The 25,656-nt window shown below is 39.3% G+C and overlaps 1 protein-coding gene across 1 annotated transcript in view; it reads left to right on the top strand.

Moving 5' to 3' along the window:
• Positions 1-10,457: 10,457 nt before the first annotated feature.
• Positions 10,458-25,656, top strand: part of KCNK10 (potassium two pore domain channel subfamily K member 10) — a 39,419-nt gene continuing 24,220 nt past the window's right edge. The window contains exons 1-4 of the mRNA XM_071745825.1: positions 10,458-10,623; positions 13,206-13,534; positions 21,234-21,351; positions 24,483-24,643. Of these exons, the coding sequence (XP_071601926.1) occupies positions 13,313-13,534; positions 21,234-21,351; positions 24,483-24,643 (501 nt within the window). The 5' untranslated portion in view covers positions 10,458-10,623; positions 13,206-13,312. The remainder of the gene's footprint in view (positions 10,624-13,205; positions 13,535-21,233; positions 21,352-24,482; positions 24,644-25,656) is intronic.

Genomic DNA, 25,656 nt, shown 5'->3' on the forward strand with positions numbered 1-25,656 from the left:
CTGGTGAATTCATTCTTAATCTGTGCATACTTTGGAGTTAAAAGTTACACTTTCATGGTTAGTGCAGCTCTTCTGAAAGTTATAAAGTACTACTTAAAGCTTGGCATTTTTAGGAGTGATTTAAATTGTTTTCAGCGGCTCTGAGTACAGGAGAATGAATTCATATCTATCTGCTACATAGTGTGCAGGCATACTTTTGCTTAGGTGAAGCTTAATTGTGGGCAAAACTGATTAGTGGTCTCTTTCTGAAGTCTGATCTCTGAATGTATGTAGCTACATGCAGTGTGGCAACACAGTAAATACTGGGAGAAGTTAGAAGCTATAAAGTATCAACAAGAAGCTATAAAGTATCAACAAATTGTGTAGCTATAAATTTTATATTAGTTGGAATTGCAACTTTATGAAATATTATCTGAATAGAAGCTGAGCATGAGGTAAGAAAAGTTTTATGTAATTCCACTCTTGCACCAGGTTCCTTATCATCTAAGATACTCTAAACTATATGTTATATAGCAAGCTCTGAGCCAGCTTGGTGCAGCGTGAATGAGTCTTGTACTGACCTGGGGCTCTGTGTGCCCAGCTGCTTCCCAGTGACACTGTTCATCTGTTCTCTTTACTGCCATGAACAGAGTCTGAAGGCTCTTTAACTATTTTCTGTAGCTTACCTGAGCTCTCTTTGACTCACAGTCACTTTCTAATAAATGCAGAATAGACAGGTAAATCTTTTTGACTGTGGTAGCTTTAGTGGTGCAATTTACATACCAAAAGTATAAAAGAAAAAAGTTTATGTTACAAAGAATTTAGAATATGAGAAAATAAAGGTGGCTATATTGAACAAGTGCATTTCAAGTAGCATCTTTCTCTTATGAAATATCTTTTCTGAACAGAAGTTTTGTATTAGCTATCTTATAATAAAGGTTTTCAAAGTACTGTAAAAGCCTTCTCTCACTTCAACTCAGACCATTACTGTGTAGAAGAACTTAGAAAGGCTAAATAGAGTATCCTCAGGATATGCAAATAGTATAGTCACAATGACCTAAAAAAAGTGCAACTGATGTACTTACAAGATTTCCCACATGATAAAATATCCACTTTCCTTGCTGTTGCTCAGAAAAATTGAGAAATTATCTCTTAATTGAAGTGGTGGATCCTTAATTAGATTTGCTTGAATTTAAAGTATTTTTCTGTAGATTCCAGTTATTCACCAGATTAGGGAAAACATCACTAGACTGATGCAGAAACTCCTCTTTTTCTTAAAGAGGAACATCAGTATCAGGTCTTCAGATATGGTCAGGAATGTGCAGATACATCTTTAAAGTTTCTCCAAGAAATCTTTGAAGGAGAACAATTAGTCCTGATGCTGTTGTTATTCTGGGGTTAGAGGTTATATTGTGTGTGTTTTTCTGGCCTTACTTATAGGTGAAAGATCTATTCATTCTCTGTTAGCCCAAGGGATCCCTGCAGGAGATACTGTACTGCCCTGGCTAAGCAATGTATTGGTGTCTCCCAGTTCTAGTCTATCCTACAGCCAGTGGTGCTGCTAAAGTCCCCTTCCAATGACTGACTTGATGAAGAGGTTCCTTCACTCCACTGGTGGGCTGTACCCCTGGCAGAGAGCCAGCATCAGTCACATTTCAAATGTAGATTAGAAGCTTCCTGCAAGGAATACCAGCATTAATCTTTGCTTTGTTGTTTGTCTCCTCCATTTGCTTGTCTTATCCCTAGGTTTCCCTCAGTAAGAATGTTTGTTCTTCCCTTTGTACAGAGGCTTTCTTATGCTAAGTTGCAAGACAGAGGTATCCTTAGCTGTATGGGCTGGCCAAAAGATGGGCTGAATTTCTTTTGTGAATCCTTGAGACAGAATTTTTGGAACATCCCAGTGCAGATGCTCCAGAAGGATACCAGCTAAAGCCCTGGCCCTACATCATCTTATGAGGTCTTAGAAGAAAAAGTTCTCTTCCCCAGACTGCTCTTTATAGGTGTGGAAGTTGCTCTGGCAATGGAAAGGCCTTATCACTGGTTCCTGTGAGAGCTTCTGGTTGCCCTCTCCTCTGCCCTGCCATTTCCCTGCCTCAGGAAAACCTCCTTTGTGCTGAGAACTGCCTCTTTGTTGTGGGTCAGGCTGGCAATGAAGCAGCTCTCCTGAGTCAATGACTGCTGGGTTCTTTTTACACATTCATTATCTAATAAGAAAAAAAAAACCAAACACAAACTATGTTCTTCTATTATGATAAGAACTGTTTTTCATGAAGTTGTCTCTGTACCATAAAATGTTGAGCTAAAAGCACTTGCTCCCTATTTATCTCATGTCAGAGCACAGAGCTGCATGAACTAGAATTCCCAATTTTAGAGTAAGAAATACTGATCTATTGTTGGAGAAACATGTTTTAGCAATGATCTACTGGTTTTAGTCTTATTTCAGAAAGGGAAAGGTGCAAATTTTTCTTGGATTTCTCTGTTTCATTTCTCTATAAATAGCTCCATCAGCCTGATGGTGGCACTGCTGCCAATGAGCTCCGGGACAAACGCAGTCCCCGGTCCTGAAGCGGGAGGGCTCCTCGTTTGGAACTTGCTGCTGTCAGTCACTTCCGATCTCCCCTCAGCTCTTCCTGCTCCTCACTGTAGTGCTCTTCTACTCTGCTTTCTGTTTTCCAGTACCTGAAGTTCATTGATGAGTCCTGTCTCATGTCAGCATGTTCTTGGCTCCTTGCTCAGGGCTCAAGTGTCAGAAGCAATAGGAAGGGCAGCTGAGTGCCAAGAAGGGAGTTACGGGTGTGCTGCCTCCCACACTGCCAGCACAGTTGGAGAGAAGTGAGGGACAAGAGCAGATGGATGGATTTGGAGGAGGGCAGGGTGGAAGAGAGGTCAGGAGACAGAGAAAGCAAAGCAGGGGAAACAAAATTCGAACTGCCCTGCAGCAGTGTAGAATCTCGCTCCAGCACAAGACAAATCTCCCTCAAGCATTCATCTGGACTTGGCAACCTGTAAGTAGTGCTACAACTGGTGTCAGTAGCAGTGCATCTTCATGTTAATTCCAATAAGTGATAGCTAGGAACCCCCGAGGACTGCTGTCCTGAAGCCAAAACAGAAAGAAAAAACCCGAGATGATTTCAGCTGTTCCTGGGGCTCATGTCCTGCTTTAGCACATCCATTCTTTAGACCAGTAAGCTGTCACGCATGCATTGAAAAGTGCAGTGCCTGGGAGAGGGAAGGAGGGAGGGGAAAGTATCCCAGCATCCCATGACTGTGACTTTTGCAGAGATTTTTTTTAATCTTACTGGTGAATTTCTGGTGAAATTCCTGCACCATCCAGCCTTGGGCTTCCTGTTGTTTCCCCGCCATGCACATAGCCCCAGGCAGGAGCTCTAAAGCTGTGTTTACAAGAGTAACTCTTGGGCAGTCTATTTTACATTCATGGGAAGGTTCTCACAGCAGAGAGGCTAGGTCAGAATCTGGAAGTTCTTATAAATAATCAGCAAGAGCAGGTTACACATGGGCATCGTGTTTTTCCTTTATAACCAACAGAAGAAAGGAGTCTGAATTATGGCTGCCTATAAATCTCGTAACAGACAGACCAGCATCTGGCTGCATATAGTGGAAAAGAGCACGTACACTAAAATAGCTTGAAGATTTGGTAATACACTGATGACAAATTATTGTACCTGCCTGATGTGCGGATGAAAAAGACTTTGTTTTAATCAGCTTTCAAAATTACTCTTGAATTCAATTAATTTGATAACATCTCTGTGGCAGTGTTTACATGAGACAAACTGTGAATGCACACAGTGTGGTTTTTCCTCAGTGTCTCAGGGGTTTATCTATTACTTCTGAAATGCTTTGAGATATTTAGATAACAATGAAAAATTATTACAGAATTGGCACAACTGGTGCAAAGAGGAATGTTGAAGTATGTTTTACTATCTTACATGGAATGGGAGGGAACAGATATCAAGAGCTTTTCCTCCTGTGAGTCAGGACTAGAATATCAGGATAAAGTATTATTTTTTTTAATACGCTTAACATTTTACCAGTTTGTTTACAGAACCTGGATGATGAATACAAATGTACAACATCACGGAATTTTTCCTGTTTAGTCTTCACTGTTAATTTTTTTTCTTGGTTCCATTATGGTATGCAGGGCACAGACTGAAAACACTGACCTAAATGATTTCTGGCAGATGATTTTGTGCCCTTGTGTGTTATTAGATACCCCATGTGAGGAAGATTTTGATATTTCGAATGTTGTTCCCATGCTTAGCTACCATTGTAGCTAGACTGTTTCCTAATATATAATTCTTCTTCCTTGGTACAGATTAATAATATAATTCTTGCCTAGTTCTTAAGGAATCTAGGTAAGAATTCACAATTGTCTTCAGTTAGTCAGTGTCTTACTTTCCTTTGTGAGACTGCAGTTCACATTTTTACACTTAGTCCAAACAGCATTTTCATTTATATTAAGATAATTTATATTAAGTTGCAATGAAAAGTGATGTGGGATGTTGAAAAGATAACTGCATTGGTAATAATTTTGTGTCAGGGACAAATAACTTTTGAATGTGTGGTGGAGTTTGATTTAGTATGGCTCAAACCAAGATAAGATATCAGTAAAAAGTGATCAAAGAGATTGGTACATTCTTTAAACACAGATCCAATATTTGCCTCCTGTAGTTTTCTAATTCATTCTCCTCTTCTATATTCTTTAAATTTGGTTTCAATGAAGTGTGTCAGTATTTAGTCACCATTCAATATTTTGGTGGTAAGTGAAGCAGACAAAGATGTTGAATAGAGCAGCTTTTTCTGTGCTGTTCAGAGTTTGCTTCTCTTTTTATTAACCTGAAGGAAGAAAAACATATCTTCACCTTCACTGGGTACTAACTGTGTGCAGTCAAATGAAAGGTTGTGCAGAAGCCAAAAATGGACATAAAGACATTAGACAAAAAGATATAAAGTACAGATGTCCAAAACAGGAATGACTGGGTTTAGATGTGTCTCAAAACACACAAGTCTGGGAGCAGGAGAATGGATTTCTACTCCAGCAGCATTTGCTGCACGACATGGGTTAAGCAGTTCTTTTTGTCTTGCCTATTTCTACACAGAGTTTAATGCTGCTGTCTGAGCTAGGTTAGCCCAAGGAAGCTGAGCATGAATCCAGCTGGTACAGCAATGTTTTGAACCAAATATGCCCTGCCAAATGGTTAGCCCTATAAGCAGAAGCTCAGCGCTATGCTAATAACAAAGCTACCCAACTTGGCTCACACCTGATTTCTGTGCAAATCTTAATGAAAGCTTCATCAGTCTGCAAGAAGGAGCCAGAAGAAGCTTAAGGAAAATTACTGATGTCCAGCATCAGATTTTTCTAAAGTTATTTAAAAGACAGTTATATATGGTAGCTATTGTTATTTGTTATGTATTCAAGGCAGTGATGCTCCTGTTCTCAACACTGCAGATATTAGCACCCCTGTTCTGAAGAGGTTTTTTTTCTATGAAAGAAATAATTATACTATGTAACTATTAATAAGGACACATCCCAAAACTTATTTAGGATTGGATTTTCTGTTTCTTACATGGTTTACGGCTCTGAGATTTTAATTCTGCAGTTTTTAATCCTGAGAAGCCATGGTGAGTTTTTCCTTTCTTTTTTCAAAGCTCCTTGTGAGATGGATGCTTGAACTGCCATTCTTCTGTGATTTAAAGAATTTACAGTTAGAAATAGAAGCACCTTTCAGAAATACAATAGGGATAAAAATGGTATTCAGACCCTCCTCTCCCCTTTCTTGACTAAAATTAAATTAGCTTGTACATACTTCTTTTCTGTCTCTTTAGGGGTTCTGTGTTTAGAATTGCTGAAGTAAAATGGTAGAATACCAAAGAATCCTTCAATAGCCTCACAAAATGTGTTGAAAACAAAGAAAAAAGACATGGCACAGCTCAGGGTAATGGTAATTGCAAAGGCTTTTAATCTTCTATACACTTGTTAAAGTAATCGCAACTAGATTAACAGTCCAATTTTCCCAGCAACCAATTCCTAGCCATTTAACATCTGCAAACAGATTGTGATTTTTTAATATTTTTAAAAAATTTTCAGTCAGAGATATCACGTTTTTTACCAAAATCCGTATGCACTCCATGACCAGTGAGACTCAGAGGAAAAGCAGTGCTGAATAAGGGTCCTTACTGTGGGCTGCAGTCCTTCAGGATAAACCTACTCCAGCATAGTCTCTCTATGGGTAGCAGCCCTTCACCAAATATCAGCCTCTTCTGGTCTGAACTCCACGTGCTGCAGTGTGGAGATCTGCTCCTGCTTTATCGTGGTCTCTTCCAAAAAACACACAGCCTGCAGGAGATTATCTCTTACAGCTCCTGGAGCACATCTTTCTCCTTCATTGACCTTGGTGTCTTCAAGATTGTTTTTTGACTCTTTTTCTCATCATTCCTCACTGACTGCACAATATTTCCCCTTTTCTTAACTATGCTTTCACTGATAGGCTTAGCTTCACTGATGGGCTCACTTGTGTTCTGCAGTGGGTCTGTTGAAGTCAGCAGGAGCTGACTGTGTCCAGCATGTGGCAACTCCTGACCTCCCACTACTGTAGCCACCCTGCTACCAGCACCTTGCCACCTAAACCAAGTATGCTTTCATGGGGACCAGAGAGCCAAGACACTTGGTTTCAGTTAAGACACTTGCTGCACAACTAAATGGAAGCAGTGATACTCTTCTAGGATGGAAGCAGAAATTGGAGAGTATTCCACAAGATTTGTGCTTTTGAAGAAACTGCCATCAAACAGTAGTTGCAATGTCCTTCAGTGGAAAGCAAGATTCATTCTGATGACTTACTGCATTGCTAAGTTTCTTGTCTGCCACTAAATGAGCTCTCCAGGAACAGAGGAGAAGCTTAAGATCCCCTTGGTTCTTCTGATCTCCAGTGCACCATCATCATCACTGTGTGGAGACTCTCATAGTTGGGAAGCTCTTTCAAGAGGAAGAGAGACCTTTTTTCAGTCGACGCTTGTTTCTTTATTTCAATCATGTTCCAATTCAGGCTTTTTAAGACTATTTATTTTTGTCTAAACTGTAGTTTTCCAATGAAGAAGAGAAAAAGCTACAATATAGAACAGTGATGGGTTCTTTGTTTTCTCATAACAACTGTGTTCCGAATCAATTTAAGCAGTTGGGCTATTCCAAGAGGTATTAATCAGTCTGCTTCAATCATAACTGATGAAACAGAATTATGTAGATTTTTTGGGAAACTTTCTGAGAATCATCAGTTTAAGTACTAGCTGGGTATATATAACAAATGATACAAATATTGCAGATGCCTTTTTGTATGACATTTTTCCTAAAGGTATTGCCAGTGATGGCAAAGCAATGGTTAGACATAATTCATTCTGGTACATATTTTCACTTCTCTACACAACAACAGAGAGAACTCTATGAACTTCTACCCTGTTTCACTGGCATCATCCTATAGTAGTGACTTCATGAAGTTTTGTAACCTAACATACTCCTTTCTCCCCACTCCACTCTGGGAAAGGAGCAATTGGGAGCAGTCAGTGCTAATTTCTTTCTAACGGCACATTAAATCTTTTTGGTTTAAGGTATGTTGCTCTTTCTGTCTTTACCTTTCTCTCTCCCCATACTTTATTGAATGCCTTTGCACTGATGGCTGCATTTGCAGCAGGCTGCTGAGATCTTGCTGAAGTCAGCAGTGCTAATACTGCATTAGAGAACCCACTCCAGGGAAAACAATGTAAGGTTTAACTGGTGAGGTCCTGCTGCAGTGAAAAGCTGTATGCTCAGAGGCACTCAAACAAACAATATGTCAAGCTTTGCTTTCATGAACAGTAAACCTAAAAGTAATATTTCTCACCCCAGTGGCAGCAAAATGTTGTACAAACACTAGGGTGAAATTCCCCTTGTGTGACAGGCTGCTCAAGATGTGTGGTTTAACACTTTGGGGATATGCAGAGGGACCAGGGCAAAACCTGTGTAAAACATGACAGTGTGGAGAGCAGTTTTTGTGATCCATGGCTGCATGGATCCTGTGGTCCCCGGAGAGCAGTGCTTATTATTATGCCTCAATCCAGAACAACAGCCACAGGGATACCAGTGTTCTGCCCCATATGTAATAGTACCCTGCAGGCAGGATTTTGTCTCCCATTTCTTGATCACAGCTGAAATGTCACCTGTTAATTAGCCCACATCATGCAAAGATGCTGCACAAACACAAAGGCAGACACAATCGTTGCCTACTGGGATTTTTGCTCTAGGAGCCAGACTTTCAGAACCAGTGTTAAGATGTTTGAGTGCCCAGTGTGTAAAAATCCAGCATTCATTGTGTTGGTTAAATGGATACTCTCAGCTTTATATAAAAACCTGTTAAAATCCACAACAGGCAGAGATGAAGAATGGGGGTGAGGAAGGTGGTGGAATAGCAAGCAAAGCAGGTGGTGGAAATGATCAACCATGTCCTCACAATGCAAAATTTTAATAGCTTAATGATTTTTTGGTTACACATGGACAGATACTTCCACGTTTCATTACTTCCATCATGCAAATAGCAACCACCTGCTTCCTGTTGGACACACAAATTCCCTCAATTCATAAACCTGCATGTTATTTTCTGTTTCTGACAAATTCATGAAAATTTGCACAGCTGATAGCCTGATACATTGATTGCCTCAGCTCTTTTCCTAACAAACCTCATATTGTTGCTCTGACTTCAAGGCACAGCTCTGCTATTTTAATTTGAGCAGCCAGTAACTGAAATAACTTTGGGGAGTCTGTGGGAAAGTTGTGAGATTGGAAGCAAATAGTATGTACCCATATCTCTCAGGAACCTCTGTTTGGAGATGAGCCAGAGCCTTGTAGTGCAAGTCATATATTATCTGCTGGTGGGCTGCTCATTTTCCTGTCTTTCCACAGTGTTAAATCAGGAACCATTTTGGTGTTAACTTCTGTGTGTGACCACTTCAGAGAAGGGCTTGGGACAACCTGAGCAACTAGAATATTCTGCCCCATGAAAACAAAATAAATGAGGCTTCTGCTAGGATCATAAAAAAATTATGGTGAGTGGAGTGTCTCCATGCCTTGGTCCTTTAACATCCATTTCAGATGAGATAGATCCACCTCCTTTTAGTGGCCAGTTCAGGGGAGCTGTAGTGGGCTTGTCTAGCACTTGACAGATGTTAGTCAACCTGAATGTTCCAGACCTCTGTTCTGCAACTTCATACACTTGACAAAATGTTGTATTTTTAAGTTATTTGAGGAGAGAATACTGGCTTATTAAGTAGTGCTACAGGAAGGATTTACAAGTGCTGATAATTCAGTGTAGGATCTTGTGAAAACTGTAGGAAGGATAATTTGCTCATTCTTTTCTCAGTGGAACTGGACTGCATGCTAAGATTACTGTGTAATTCAAACTAAACCTCTAGTTTTAAGGCAAAGATAAGGAAGACTCCGTAGGAAATTTTGAGGTCCTGACTGTGTAAACGTTCAAAGAAAGCATAATTTCCTTTCTTTGAAAATATCTCCCATTATATTACGAGGATTTTTTGGAAACATACCGGTCCTTACCTTCAGATGCACACCAAAGAGCCTTTTTACTTGAGCTGAAAGTACATTGCTGTCTTTCTTGGATGAGCCCAGTAAAATGGGAGATGAAATGTCAATTTTATTTTTTGATCAATTCATGTTTTAAACTTAAAGCCAGCTGTTGTGTTTATGAATGCATGAGCATATATGGCCTCAATCTAATTATGTGCCAAATCATTTAAAAGCAACTCTTCCATCAAATGTGTCAAGAATACTCTATTATACTCTCATTAAAATGTACATACATTCCTCTGAGCTCAGGTAACAAAGAAACATTGAAGACCATAAAGAACAAGACAAGACTCTTTGTTAAAACAGACTTGCATTTTTTCACAGATAAAAATTTTCACAGCAACACTGCAAGGAGGTAATTTTAAAAAACCCAAAACATATTTTATTTAAACCAGCGGAGAAACTCTCCTCTAAAACCAGGTTTCTTCAGTGTCTCCCATGTTCTTGGCATATTGGGTAAGATAGTTGCCAGGTTATGAGTCAGTTTGACAAAGCCATGCTTGGTGTTTTCATAGTCAAAAGCCAGTTGAACATCCTATTCTTTTATTTGAAGCTGTTTCTTTTTGGGGTGGCTGTACTTTGAACCTTTCTGTCTGGAGGTGTTCCCTTTAAATTAGAAGTAGTTTCACAGTCATAGCAGGTTATGTATTGTAGCTCACCCTGCTTTTGAAAAGAAAGTCCAACAATATCTAGATATTTCTGTCAGAAATGAGTATAATCCATTCCTAAAAACATCAGTTTCCTTCAGCAAAGCATGCCTGCAGTAATAAGAGATGATGTGCTTATGGGGCCCTGTCCCAACAGCTCCAGTGGTTCAGTTGTAAGGAGCTCGCAACCGCCACAGCTCCAACTGCCGCCTGCTCCCCCGGCTGAGCTCTGCTCCCCTCTGCTTGCTGCTCGGTGAGAGTTTTGGTTCCTTAATTCTCATCAATATTAACAGAAATCTCGTGTGTCTCAGCTCCACACAGATGAATGGAATGCCTGCCTGTGCTGTTTGACAGTACATCAAGTGAGTGCGGGTAATGCAATAGTCTTGGAGGTGAACAGCTGTAGAGTTTTATTTTGAAGCTTGCAGGAGCACAAGTCTTGCAAGGAGCATTTAAGGGAACTGGGGTTGTTCAGTCTGGAGAAAAGGACACTGAGTTGAGACATTGCTCTCTGCAACTACCTGAAAGGAGGCTGTAGCAAGGTGGGGGGTGGTCTCCCCAGTAACAATCAACAGATCAAGAGGAAATGGTCTCAAGTTGCACCAGGGGACTGGATATAGAAGAAACTTTTTCATTGAGGACATTATTAAACACTGGAATAGGCTGCCCAGGGAGATGGTTTACTCACCATCCTTGAGGTGCTTAAAAGGTGTGCTGAGGAATGTGGTTTAGCACTGAACTCCGTAGTGTTGTATTAATGGTTGGACTTGATCTTAAAGGTTTTTTTCAACCAGAATGATTCTGTGATTCTGCCATTATCTCTTATGAATTCTGCTCTCTTCTTAAGATGTGAGACTTGGGTCCTGAGACTGAGTACTTTTTGCTGAGTACTCCCAAGTGTGCAAAATCAGCTCTCAGTCGTGCAGATTTTGTGATGATTCACAATATACATAGTAGTTAGTGGCTCCACCTAAAGTAATTAAGTGAATTGCATGGAATCCATGGAAGTTAATGTTACATGATTTACATCAGATGAATCACTTCTGGGAATACTCAACTTTATTTAGTAAGTAAGGAGACACGAAGCAGATTTAAGATATTTGTGATTAGAGGAATGGGGTTTGTAACTGCTTCACACAGCCTCTCTATTTTGTATTTTCTTTTCTGCATACTTTTCTAATATTTCCTACTAAAACTCTCTATGTCTTTTACAATAATCCCTTTCTTTCAGGAGATTTAGAGAATTAAATAATTCACCTCTTTTACAAAATATGTGACTTATTTCAAATACTGTCACACTTCTCTCTATCCCTATTGTGTCTTCAAATTATTAGATCTTACGTGAAATATATGTGAAGGTAAGAGAAAGTATCCTTTTAATTTTGATTGCCCTTCATCCTGGTTAATAAGCAGTGAGAATCATAACAATCTTTTCAACCTGAGCAGCTGTGTCACATGATCCTGCAAAACTGAGAAATGCACAAAAAGGATTGACCACTGAAGCTTTCCCTGGACCTCCTCTAATCTATTTAGTGTCTAGAGCCTCCAAGTCACAAAGAAGTATTAACTGTAAATGTAAAGTAACTGTGTATTTCTGTAGCATATTGGTTATCAAGTAGGCTGGAATCCTCAGTGCAATGATTCAGTGATGTATCATTTCTAGGAAAATGTGACTGTGATAAATAGCTGCATTCCTGAATTACTTACTATTACTTACTATTGGGAAGGAGTCATAGCCCACTCCAAACTCAAGGTGTAATCACATTGTATGATCAAGTTGTATAGAATCAGTTTATGGTGCCACTCTCATCAGATGTTTTAGATCCTCGAGCTTTAATTTCTGAGCCAAACAGCAGAGACGTTTGGAAATAAGCTCAGAGAGTCCAGCTAAAGTGACTGTATTTTAACTGAAATCTGATTTAGGTCTGATATAAAATAAATCAATCCAGTTTCAAAGAAATTACAGGCCAGTGGAAGCTGTGCCATAGTATGGTTACAGCAGGGATTTGATTAAAAATGAATCTAGCACCCTTTTTAAAAGCCTGAATGTGATAAATTCTAGCAGTGGATACTGAGGAACCCAGCCTCATCTTGTCATTGCCAACCCTGGCAATAGAGAGTGGGGAGGTGTGATGCTGAGATATCTGAATTATTTGGAGGCAAACCAGCTTTGATTTGGATGCCTTGGCAACATGACACAGTGGTTGGGCTAATAAGTCTGGCTGGAAGTCAGAGTTTATTACCTCTGATGTACTGCTAGAGTCATGTGGGCTACACAGTGCCTCAGTCTTAAGCTGAAAGGTCCATCCTTGTGCTTGGTGTGTTAGTTATTTTGACCTCAGATATCTAGTATGCTTTGGCTGAAGAACAATTTATGCTAAAATTTGTGAAGCTTCCAGGCTTTAAGAACTTTTTCAGAAGTTGTGGGTTTGTGAATCCATGTAAATAAGATGGAACTGCTATGCTTGTAAGCCAAACAGCATTGCAGTTTGCGAAGCATTTTCTGCTTCTCTCAGTACCAGGCCAGTTAGTGATCAAAATCTTAGCATTTCAGTTTCCTAGCACTATTAATACTATTAATATTATGACTTAAGGACATAAATCACTGGCAGAGTCCCTCATCAAACATCACTTTCTGTAATTTATATTCCAACAAGTCAAAATTTTAATTTTCTTGGATAAGTGGTTTTATGCATCCTCCTGAAATTCTTGCAACGTGGAAGTGGCCTGTCCAGTTCTAGAGGTAATGGGAGAAACAAACCCTTGAGGTAGCTTTTATAGGGATGGACAAAACACACATGGAGCCTTTCAGATGAGAAGAATTTCATCTATGTGAATAATATGATTTATATGATAGTCTTGAAAAAAAGTAATTAGGAAAGTTGAATATGAAGATGTAGATCACACCCAGAGGCATGTGATTTTGAATCAGATTTTTTTCCTTTGTGTTTCAGTGGCTGTTCCCTCCCCAGTGCCAGCTTGTGAACCTGAGCCCAAAACCAACGGGCATTACGCAGCTCCACGACTCTCCATTGCCCCTCGAGCCACTGTTGTCGCCACCATGGAAACCCCTTCTCAGGGCCTGCAGACTGTCATGAAGTGGCAAACAGTGGTGACCATCTTCGTTGTGGTAGTGGTTTACTTGGTGACAGGAGGACTTGTCTTCCGTGCCCTGGAGCAGCCCTTCGAAAGCCGCCAGAAGAACACGATTGCTCTGGAGAAGGCCGATTTCCTGCGGGAGCACGGCTGTGTCACCCAGCTGGAGCTGGAGACACTGATCCAGGTAGAGCTCATGAAGAAACCACTCCTGCTTGGAAGTTAGGAGAAACAGCTTGGTCCTTTGTTGATCAGATGAGCCAGCAGGGAACAAAATTGTTCACTGAGCCCTTGCAACGGGCAGGGTCTTCATTTAAAATGAAGGCTGTCCTTTTAAAGTCCAGGAAATAGAAACTGTCTCCACAACATTGTAAAGAGAGGTTAAATGTATTAGCTGGAATAATGAAAAATGTGTGCAAAGAAAATCAGAGCTTAGTGTCTGGAAGAAATTTTTGAGAGAGGTGAAAGATTCCAAAGACATTTGCCCATCATCTGTAAATTTTCAAATGTGTTAAGTCCCCAATGCTTCCTCGAGTATTAAACACAGAAACCAGGAGAGTGAAGAGAAAATGATAGGTGGGAATTCTGAAATGAATACTCAGCAAGGAATTCTGAACTTAACAGTATATTAATTTAGAGGTTTACTATGGCAAATTGTAGGTAAATGAATGACGATGAAGTATATAACTAAAAATAGGAAATAACTAGTGTATAAGAACTACCAAATTTTTAGTCTTGTCTAATATGAAAATCTTCAGAATAAATATTGAAGTAAACAAATATCAAGTATGTAGTGATAAGTGGAAAATGGAATAACAGGAAGAAAACATCTACCAAATATATTTATCTTTCATTGTTTAAAACTCTAGACAAAGAAAGTATTTGGGATCTTAAAAGAGTTCAGTGGAGTATCTTCTAAGATCCCATGTAGAAACCTATTAGTTAGCCTGAATTTAATAGAGATCAAATAAGAAAGGTGAGATACCTAAGGAGTATATTGCAAAATTGAATTCATTCTCTTATTTCAGACCTAAATTTTTGTCTGAGCCTTCCAAGAGGACAATGTGTTTCATTCTGGGGTATCACACAGCTCTGTTGTGATTTCAGGCTTTTTGAAAGAACACAGAGCTATCTCCTGTATTCTTGTGTTCCTCTAGCCAATTGTGTTATATTCTGTAAGTGGATAGAATTTATAAGTTTAGCATTTCTTTCAAGAATCTGTTCCATATCTCATTAATGTGATGAAAAAAGTATTCTCCCACTTTTCAGTCTGAAATTGTTCAGTTCTCATGTAGCTAGTCCTCCATATACAATGTCCATTGCCCACACGTGTAGATAGCAATGCTCTTCTGCCTCTCCTAAGCAAAACAAATTCTTTCTGTTTCTTTGCAGATAGATGTGGGCTCTCCCTGCTTGTGCTCTGTGTTCACAGAAGACAGGTCAGTTCTGAGTCAGAAGCTGTGTACCTGTACCTTTGGGCAGCCTGGTACTGTAGCTAAGAAGCCAAACTTGCTTCAGCAGGAAGCGGCATTGTGCTGGTGTGACTATACAGCTTTTGGATCAGGGCTGGCTTGGATCACATCCTTCATCTGTCTGCAAAAGACAGGTGAACATGTTTGGTTGGCAGGGTGAATTCTGTCCAGGGATATTGGTACTGATGTCTTTCTCTTGGCAGTGTTGCGGAGGTCCACAGTTCCTTCAGCTCCTGGTGCGCTAGCTGATTAAAGGATTTTTGAAAAATATTAAAAGCAAGAAGTTTGTATTCCCTTGATGGGAATGTTACTACATAAAAACCCAAAAACCAACCAAACAAAAAAAACCAAACCAAAATGCTTTCTTTTCAAGTAGAAAGTAGAACACATAACAGATGTAACAAGCAAAACACCTCAGCAGGATGGCAGACTCCTGTGTGCCAGCTGCAGAACAGATTCCTAAGTAGCCCCTGTTCTCTAGCCTACACTACATGACAGTTTTAATTCCTTATTTTGCACAATTTTCCTTCTTTCGCCTCAAATGTGGAGACACTAAAATAAAAAAACAAGCATACTGCATCATTAGAAGGTAGATACTCTGAACAAATCTTAATGTTGTCTTAAATAACACTAGGTCCTCAGGCATTATATGGGGTAACTGAAATTCATTTTGCAAAGTTAAAGGGGTTTAGCAGCTTAGCATGGGAATGTCTTAAGACCAGAAGCTGTGAAATACTGAAACAGGTTTGTCAACAAAGAAAAATCTCCTTTGGGTTCTTCTGCATGTCTGGGAGTGAAACAGGCTCCAGGTATGTAGTTGGGTGTGCTGATATGGAAACTCTGGTTGTAACTGTGAATAGAAGAACAACAGTGAACCACTGCTTGAACATGATGTCAGGGGTTAACATTGTGCTTTCGTGCCTTCTTTTTATGACCTGAAAAGTGACATCTCCCTGGCTGTCTCCAAGCATTTCTGCGTTGCACTGAATGTTGCATCTGCCTTTACAACTTTGATTTCAGACTGATGTGGCAACCTCCACAGGACCTGTCTGGTCCTGGCAACTGCTAGGGGTGCTATTTAGAATTAATGTTATTTGACTACCTGCAATAGGTACATATAACAGATAATTGCTCTCCAGAGGGAGAGTAATGTTCTGCTACGAGGGGGCATCTGCATTGATTTAGGTGTAGATTTATTTATGAATGTGATGGATTATACTATAAAAAACACCATCCACCCACCTGGGAATTAAGACATATTATCAGCAATTGCAGCAACTCATTAGAATTAGCCTGTAAACTGAAAAGAAAGCAGAGCTAGAAATAAGCTAGTCAGGATTACTGGCTAATTATGTTAGTAAGCATATTTTTATAGGCCCTTTTGATTAGTGTTCTGAACTACTTTTGCCCTGAAGGTAAGCAAGAAATGGAACATCCTGTAAAGATTATTAAGTTTTCAGCTGCTTCACAGGTCCACTAATGTTGTAAGGCAGCTTGGCTTCTCAGCATGTTTCCTTGTAAAATAAAGAGAATTTGCATGTCAGAGTTTATCAGATAGACAGATATATGTAAAAGATGGTCTTTCAAATCTTATTACTTTTGATAGTGCCTAAACAAAAATTGCTGGCCCTGGTCATTCAAAAATGCTATTGTGCAAAAGTGAATAAATGGGAATGTATAATGAGGATTTCTTAATTGCTGTACCAGAGCTGGTGAGAGTAAGTAGAAAGGTAGTGAGTACACAGGAAACTTAATAAGGAATTAGACTTTAAAAGCTTCTTGCTAATGAGAAGCATTCTAATAATCATAATAGAGCAACATCAGAGCATGAAAGGCAATTGAAACAACTTTTTGTATCCTTGATAGGAATCTGCTTGGAAAAGAATTGTAGAGGGAGATAATCATTATTGGATTAGCATGATCTATGGAGAGGAATTAATGGAACTAGAAAAAGGATGACAAGAATTTTCTTATCAAATTTATGTCCTTGGTTCCACACAAGGTAGATTCTCTGAGGAGTTCAGCACTGAAGATTATGCTTGTCCTTGGAAAAGATTTGAATTCTTCATGCTTGGAGAAATGAAAACAAACAAACAAACAAACAAACAAAAACCATGAACAAGAACAAACAAAAACCAGATAGAAGCTTTTCTTTCCAGAGAAATCAGAAAAAGTCCATTTGGTTTCTATCTCCCCATCAGCTGCACTAGCTCTTAGCTGGTTTTTGCCCACAGGCGTAACTCTAGACTTTTGATTGATATAATTGTCCTAATTAGTGATCAAGGTACCTAATACATTAATGAAGTTTGGCGTGTACTCATGCATGCACTGAGGAGGATCAGATCCTTGAGTGTCTGAGCACAGTGAGGACCCCCTGCACCCCGGAGCACGGGGACCTGACAGCTGTGGATCCCACCACTGCCATCCAGGGAGCATGGCATCCCCCAGCATCCAGGCATTCCCCAGCCCAGACTAACAGGCACCTTCCTGGGGATAGGGTAAGGTTGTCCTCCCATGAATCAGGCCCCAGCTTCGTGCATCCTGTGTCTGGGAAGGCCAGGACTGTGGGGATGGTGAACAGGGGAGTGTCAGTGGGGCAGGGACGGGGATGGTGAAACCCCCATGTCCTGATAGTTTCTAGTTGGTATCAGGAGAATACAAATTATTTTATCCATAGAGAAGGGATACTATATCTTGTCTTGAGGGGTGGAATTCTTGGCACATGGTGAGACAAGTTAGTGTCTGCTTCGCCTTTCTTTGGACTTTGCACTCCTATATGTTCAGAACTAGGCCCAGGGTGGGCCTGTGCCTCACAGTCTTTAAATAGTGCTGCCTGAATATCAACAGGTGGAACCAATAAAGCCTTTTCCAGATTGAGATAGAGGATGGATTGCACTCTCTTTGGGAAAACAGAATTCAGTTGTCCCAGTGTCACCACATGCACTGGGCTTTTGCTGTGGGGTTTCCCTTCTTTCCCATGAAGATTCACAGGACCGTGTCCCATGTCTTTGTGGTTACAAAGGGACTGAAGTGTGTTGATACCAAAGGGGCTGAGAGTAAAATACACATCTATACAATGATGGGAAGCCAAACTGAAAATCATAACCAGAAGCTTTTTTTTTTTTTTTTTAAATAATGATGAGTACTTGTCTTTACTTTGACATTTTTATAATTTCCCTCACTCCTATCTGCCTATTAATTTTAGGACACAACCATTAATTGAACGGCAAAAGAGGCAGTTGCAGCTCTTTGAGGTATTCCAAGTGTTTGCCTTGGCAATAACTGAATGGGTGGCGTTTCAAAAGATAAATTACCATAGATCAATAATTATTCATTAAAGAACAATGTTTTTTTAATCAATAAAAACTACTGAAAGAATGTTGTGCACTGTACAAGTAACTCCTCTTCAGAATTAAGAAGGGGTCAGGAAATGAGTGAGTGTGAAACAGCTATGCATACTTCAATGGCCTGTTACTTTTGCTGATATTTCAGTTATAAAAATACCTGAAGCTACGAGTTTAAAATGTCTTAAATGTAGGTTTGTCAAAAGAGTTATTAGCACTCTGGAAATTTGTTCTTTCCCTACTCTGAGATACCTGAGATAGCAGCTCTTCAGGTCATGCTGCAACACCTATCTGAAGTTTCACAGCTGGGAAACTGTTGTGCAATTTCATGGTATGTGTGAACTGGGAGACTTGCCAGTCATGGTGTCCTTGCTTGAGTTTTGTGTCAGTCTTCTAGTAGGATATTTCCATGTATCTGGACTTGTGGTGGTGGTAGTAAGACATCCTTCATTCACTGCATGAACTGAAATTGCAAATTTAAGTGTTGCTAGCAGCAGGGATGCTCTCCTCTTTCTGCTCCCTTTACTGTTCTCCATTGCAGTATGCAACATACTATGTATTAAGAGGTAGCATTGGGATAGCAGGATATTTATAAATGAATCATGTCAGTCAAGCTTTAAATGAAAAAAAAAAAAAATTGTCCTGGAGAAGAAAGCCTGAGAAAGTCAAAGCAACCTAAGGCAATGGGACAGTCCTTCACTTCAGGGGTTAGTACTTGGCCCTAATAGACTTGCTAAACTGTGTAAAATCAAATGTGATTAAAGTGTTGTAATTAGCTTGCTGACATTCATGCACTCAAGGGGAAGGCAAGCAGCATTCCTTGGCAGAAGTAACGTGCTGGGGTAGCTGACAGTGTGTCATAGCCTATTTAAACAGGCAACCTGTCATGCTAATTTACACTCTTCTGGGTAAATAAACAAATGGTCTCTGCTTTCACACCACCTGCAATATGCCAGCAACAGCTACAGAAGCTTTTTTGAAAGACTTAGATCCTAAACACTTCCTTTCTTTACATCCCTTTTTCTTGAGGTATGGAGAGATGCTGAGGAACCCTGGCTTTCTGGCTACATGAAATGCAACCAGTCCAGTATGGCTGTTTTGCTTATCCTGTAATTTCACAGTAGGTTTAGCCTGGCTTGCAGCAGCCCTACTGTTAAAAAGGCTGTCCAGTACTGTTCTCTTTAGATATACCTGGCCTCTCTTCTTGCTCATGTGTCTATTCCCCCACTCTTTTTCCTTTTTATGGGGCAATATGCTGAATAACTAAAAAATGATGAATGGATTAGCTGAAACCAGCAAAAAACCCAAAAACCTGACAAACATTTGTGATGCTGAAGTCAGTTGGAAATATAGGCAAAGACTGAGTGAGGGAAAGTGCAAAATGGAAGGAGAAGAGAAGAAAAAATGTGATAAATGAGCCATCAGTAGGGAGAGGTAGATGTGTATCATGAAAGCCAGGGACAAAAGAGGTGTTCAATGGGTGTATTTAAAAGTCAATACTAAGAGCACAAGATAATATGAGGTTATAGAGAGGACCAGAAGAGAAATCATAGACATGAACAGATGAGAAGTGGGGCAGTGACAAAATAGAATGGTTATCTTGCTTTGCACATGGGGATTGTAGAAAAAGGTGAAATAAAAAGTCAAAGTGTAGATTCATAGATTGTAAGTCAGAGGAAAGAGAGAACTGGCTAAAGAAATGGAATAAGAATAGTCAAACCAATATTGTATTAATAGGTGGAAATTCTGTGTTGAACAAAGTCAAAAGAAGAGGTTGTAAGAGGCAATACTTTGCCTCTCCAGTTGAGCCTGGCAATATTTTTATGAAATAACAAACTCTGATTTCTGGTGACAATATTTAGGAGGAGCAAATATTGGAGTGAGAAGGGGAAGATCTGGCAGAAGTGTGAGTAGCATGATAACAGCAACATAAAGTGAGATTGGAACAGAACGGGAGAAAGGCAAAGAGCTGGAAAGGCTAATTGGCAAGAAGAGAAGCTTGGTTCCTTTGGATTGGTTTTATGAAAATTAATCTCAGTTGGTAGGAAAATGTTTACTTTGAAAGCCAGTCACTTCAGATGATGTTCCACAGTGAGGACTGAAGTTCTCTATGATGGATAATAGATTACATGAGATTTAAAAGCAATTAGAGAATATGTACCAAAGTGAACTTAAGGCAGCTCAGCTGAATGTGCCAGATGCTGATGAGAGATTTATTCCTATGCTTTGGAGCCTTATGTCTTTAGCTCTGTCTTCCTTTGGGCTGTGAAGGGGCAGATGTGTATGTCCTCATGCTAAAATACGCTGCATTTTTAGGAATTCCCAAGCAAATCTTCAGCAGAATGCTACATCTGCCCAATTTGATTCAGTGCTGTGTGAGACACATAACAGTGATCTGGAAGCAGTGTAGCTACCCCAGCTTCTGTTCTGTATTTAGTTCATTCAAGCACTAGATGGAGGTCTCTGTACCATGCTGTATTTGTGGACATGTGGCCTTGTCCTGTGTGGCAACTGGGAAGTCCTAGCTGATCACAAGGATGTTTCATGATGTTTCCATAGCTACCCTCTTCATTCATTTCAAAAGGGATATAGATATTCTATTTTTTCTTTAGTTAAACTATAAATAACCTAATCAATTATTAATTGCCTGGGAATTAAAGTCCTTGGCTGAGTCACTTCAGTTGGCTTCACAAACATTTGTATTTACTGCCCTTTTTGATACTTCTAACATCAGTTATTCTGCCTGGGGAATTTTTCCTTTGGCAGTTATTGCTACAAGAATGATATTTATGGATCTCTTTGTGGTTTTGGTCCTCTTCTTCTCGATTGCTTTTTGTCTCTTTTCACCTGTATATGCATTGTATATTTTTTAAATCTTAATAGCTATTTAATTCAGTCATAAATTCAGCTCTTGTGTGCAGAATATTTTACTATACTTTGAGCACTTATTAAAAAATCTAAATCTAAGCTGTTCCAATTGTCCTAAAAATTTGCCTTTGGAAGCTATAGTGACTTGCACAGAACATGGTAAGGCATGCATAAAGCTGATTTGTTGTCTCTTTTTTCACAGCATGCTATTGATGCTGATAATGCAGGAGTCAGCCCCATAGGAAATTCCTCTAACAACAGCAGTCATTGGGACCTTGGAGGTGCCTTTTTCTTTGCTGGAACAGTCATTACAACAATAGGTATGGTTATTATTTCTCTTTTAAAATATAGAACCACACTGAACCCTATACAATGAAATAATTTGAGAAAGGTAGATCACAAAAAAAAGTGTGTATTTCTCTCTGTTCTCAGAAGGCAAGCCTCAGTTGTGTATCAAGGGCATCAGGCCTTTAAGTAAATATTAGAAGCTGTTTACATAGTTAGGGGAGAATAAGAACGCTGAACAAGTGGCACTGGTGTAGCTCAGGCTTTATAACCCTTTATAACCCTCTTATTCATGTAGGTGCAGGTAGTCTTTTTTTCACAAAAAAGTTCAAGAAGCAGTATGCAATGAAATAACTTTCTATGCTTGATGGGAATTTGAATTTTAATATTATAGATGAATTTACCCACAAGGAGGTCTTTGTTCCTAGGTCCATCAACTAATTTTGGCTTAAGCTCTAAAGTTTGATAAAAATCATTCTTCTCCTACCCTACACCTAGTTACTGGAAATATATAGGCATAAGTAGCACATCCTTTTTCAAATCCTTCTTTGCTTTCATAATAATACTTGGAGGGAATTCCAGAAATTGTACATTCGATAGAAAAAAACAGGTTGGTTTTTTTTTTCATTCTAGAACTCATGACCTTGAAATATTGACACATTTCTGTGTATTAGATGAAGGGTATCCAGAACTGCTCCGTTTACTTTTCTTGAACCACTAATTTTAGTAAGTTCATTATTTAGGCCATTATCACCTGGCCTCCCTATGCATTGTGTACAATGTATTTAGTCTCTTGATCTCTGAATACTGGCCTCAGATATGCAAAGGTTTTATCCTCTCCTCTGTGATCCAGTTCCTCTCTTGAAGATTGTTCAAGCAGCTGGGATTTCAGACAATGATCAGAAAGACAAAAATGATAAACTGATAATGATTATAAAGTTAATCTGCTGTTAATTATTCAGTGTCTTTATGATTTTAAGTTTGATACCAATGCTGTCACAGCAGTCAAGAGATCTGATTATTTGGTAACAAATGGCAAATTGTTGCTTTTAGCTCCATTGCCTCTGAATATTGTTCTGATCCAAATACTGGATGAAGTTCTCTATATTACAACTGTGATGCAAATACTGGTTACTTTATAGACAAATAATCTGACACAAACATAACCCTTCATTAAACTGTGAATATCTGACTGAATTTTTCAAGTTCTTTATACAACAAAAAAATCCTGTGGTGGTTACAAGACCTGCTGTGGTGATCATCTCAAAGAGTGGGGTGTGTGCATTTGTTTCTGTCTTTTCTCTGTTGTCAGAGTGAGGGTGGAAGAGTGACTGTGCAGAGCTTACTCCTCCATGTGTTCCTCTGTGTACTAAACTACACTACCATTTACTTTTAAGAGTAGCATAAAGCCAGTGAGTGGAGTGAAAGAAAATATTTCTGAATAAAATGTAAGAAAACCCTCCCTTAATATTTGTTTACTCAAAAGACCCACGTGATAAGCTTTTAAGTTAATCATTAAAATAAATATCACAATGTAAGCATAGCTTATTAAGCATATTAATTGATATCTGCCATTTAAATAACTTACTAAAAGAGCTTGGATTTTTGCCAGATTTGCTTCAAATTCTCCATGAATTAGATTTTTATTGGTTGCATAAAGTCTACATACTGTGTCTGCGTATGAAAATGGTTTTATTTTATCCACTAGAGCCCTGCTAAGGCTCCTCTTGAGCAGACACTCATCCGACTACCTGGAGAACTTAAAGTCCACTGGCCTGTGGAGACTGGATTTTCTTGGACTTCTAGGAGAACTCTGGGGTCATGGATGCAGCCATGAAAAGGACTGTGGGTTGTGGGGAGGGGGATGGGGAAGGCAGTTTCGTGTGTCAGCACAGTGCTTTCATCATCCTGTGACAGAGAGATATTTCCAGTGCCAGTGTTACAAACTTCACAGCATTATGACCTGCGTGCCCAACCTAATTCCCAAGAACCAGGAGGAATTCCTGTAGATGAAGCAGGCACTCTCTTAGATCTCCATCTCCCTGGATGCTTTGTGTTTCCACTTTATTTCAACAGTGATTTGTGATTGTGGAACAATTTTCAATATAAAAAATGCTGACTGGTCAGAATACAAATCTCTCTAACTTTTTAATAAGGATATCTGATCTGAAAATGAAAGTATTACTGCAACAAGTTTCATTTTTTCTCTTTAACATTATTTTAACAGAAATACCGTGGCTACTGGAGTCATAATGTTCTATGTAGATTCCTAAGGTAAAGTTCAGTGGTGTGGGTAAGAGAAGTAGTGCCTGAACAAGCTGTGGTGACTGCACATATTTTAGTGCATATGGCAGTTGGAGAGCTGCCTTTCTGACAGTGTCAGATATTCTCAATATTTTATCTGGAGTTATAAGACTGGGAGTTGAAACCATATGTGCCCAAATTCTCTTGGTCCACAAATGAGAATTTTTACTTAGGATATTTACTTAGAATATTCAGTTGAATAGTTATGTCTTGGTCATAATCTTTCATCTTTTCTACATCTCTCAGGTTACTCTAAGAGAGGTTGGAGGGAAGGCATGTATGCACCTTTATTATAGCATCAATTATGATTTTTACAAATAATTGGGTTGGTATCTTCAGAGGGAAGGCTTAAAACTTCCATGTTATAAGCTATTAAAACCTTGTGAAATATAAATGTTAGGTTCTTTATAGTCAAATTCAAAGGGGCAGATTGGTGTTATGTAGATACAGCTGGAGGCCTAGTGTAGCTAACTAGTTTGATGAGAGGCTGAGGAAATTATGAGTTAACTACTGAAAATGAGCTTGTCAGGTGACCACACTCCCATCAGCAAATCATTGGCATAGCCCAAGAGGAGCAGCAGCACACAGGCACCAGGCCAGCACAGAAGGATTTTGTGCCATGATAAACGAAGCTAGATTAATTAATAAAACCAACTTCAGGCAGAACCTGAATCTATAGACAATATAGGTAATAGGCTCCAAGAACTAAGTATATATGCCATGGAAAGTCTGCAGTTAGGAATTACATCTGGAGAAAAGGTATGCCTGCAATAACAACAATTTTTTTCTAAACCCATTAGCTTTCTAAAGAAAAAAAAATTATTATAAATTTTGAGAGTCTGACAATTGTTTTTCTCCTCAGGGTATGGAAACATGGCCCCAAGCACTGTTGGAGGCAAGGTTTTCTGCATCTTGTATGCTATCTTTGGGATTCCACTGTTTGGATTCTTGCTGGCTGGCATTGGAGACCAACTTGGAACTATCTTTGGGAAGAGTATTGCAAGGGTGGAAAAAGTTTTCAGAGTAAGTTCACTGTAAATTTTTTCTGTGTATTGTATATCTTGCTTTTAATTCTGTTGCTATTACCTGTGGTCCTTTTTATGGGTTGAGCACCATGAAATATTTACATGTCTAGCTGAGATGATGCTTAATGTCTGGTGGAATGGGAAGCAGAGTAGATCCTGGCTGTATTACTGGAAAGCTGGGTTACTAGGGTGACTGGGATGAGAGATGACTGAGTGAGACTTTCATTGCAAGAGGAAAAATGTATTAGAGTAGAACTGCAGCTGCAAAAACTGGCATAATGATTCTGACTGGAATAATTCTTATGGCATTTACCTGCCCTGCCTATCCAGTGTTCCAGTGTCTCACCACCCTCATGGAGAAGAACTTCCTAATTTCCAATCCAAATCTACCCTTCTCTAGTTTGAATCCATTCCCCCTAGTCCTATCATACCTGACATCCTAAAAAGTTCACCACCAGCTTTTTTGTAGCCCCCCTTCAGATACAGGAAGGCTACATTAAGGTCTCCTCAGAAACCTATTGTCAGCTGTAGTATTGGTTTGCTGGGTGACATGGACAAGACCATGAAACTATCAGCATGATAATTTATGGCTAAAACAATGCATGCTTTATTTAAAGTATTTTAAGATTCACAGATGATTGCTGATTCTAATGTTTCATGCAGAATATATCCCCATGGCACATAATGGGACTTCTTTGATATTCAAAATACTCCTTCCGTTTCTTGAGTTAATGAGGTTGCTTGTTCTTGTAACAATCTAAACAATTATTTTCCTCCTTGGTATTTTATCAGTTTCCAAAGTAATGTAGAGATCTGTGATTCCCTTGTTTTGATGTGATATGTATTTATTAGTTTCATTTGGATTCTGGCAAGTCCATTATATCTGTTCTTTTGTGATTTGCTGGATGAAGGTTATACGTAATTTCCTTCAATATTCCTAGTAATGAAGTTGAGATATTTGAAATATGCCTGATGCAGTTTACTATTTACATGCATCTTAGTAAACAGTCT

The sequence above is a fragment of the Heliangelus exortis genome, chromosome 5 (assembly GCF_036169615.1).
Source record: "Heliangelus exortis chromosome 5, bHelExo1.hap1, whole genome shotgun sequence".
NCBI classification, from domain to species: Eukaryota; Metazoa; Chordata; class Aves; order Apodiformes; family Trochilidae; genus Heliangelus; species Heliangelus exortis.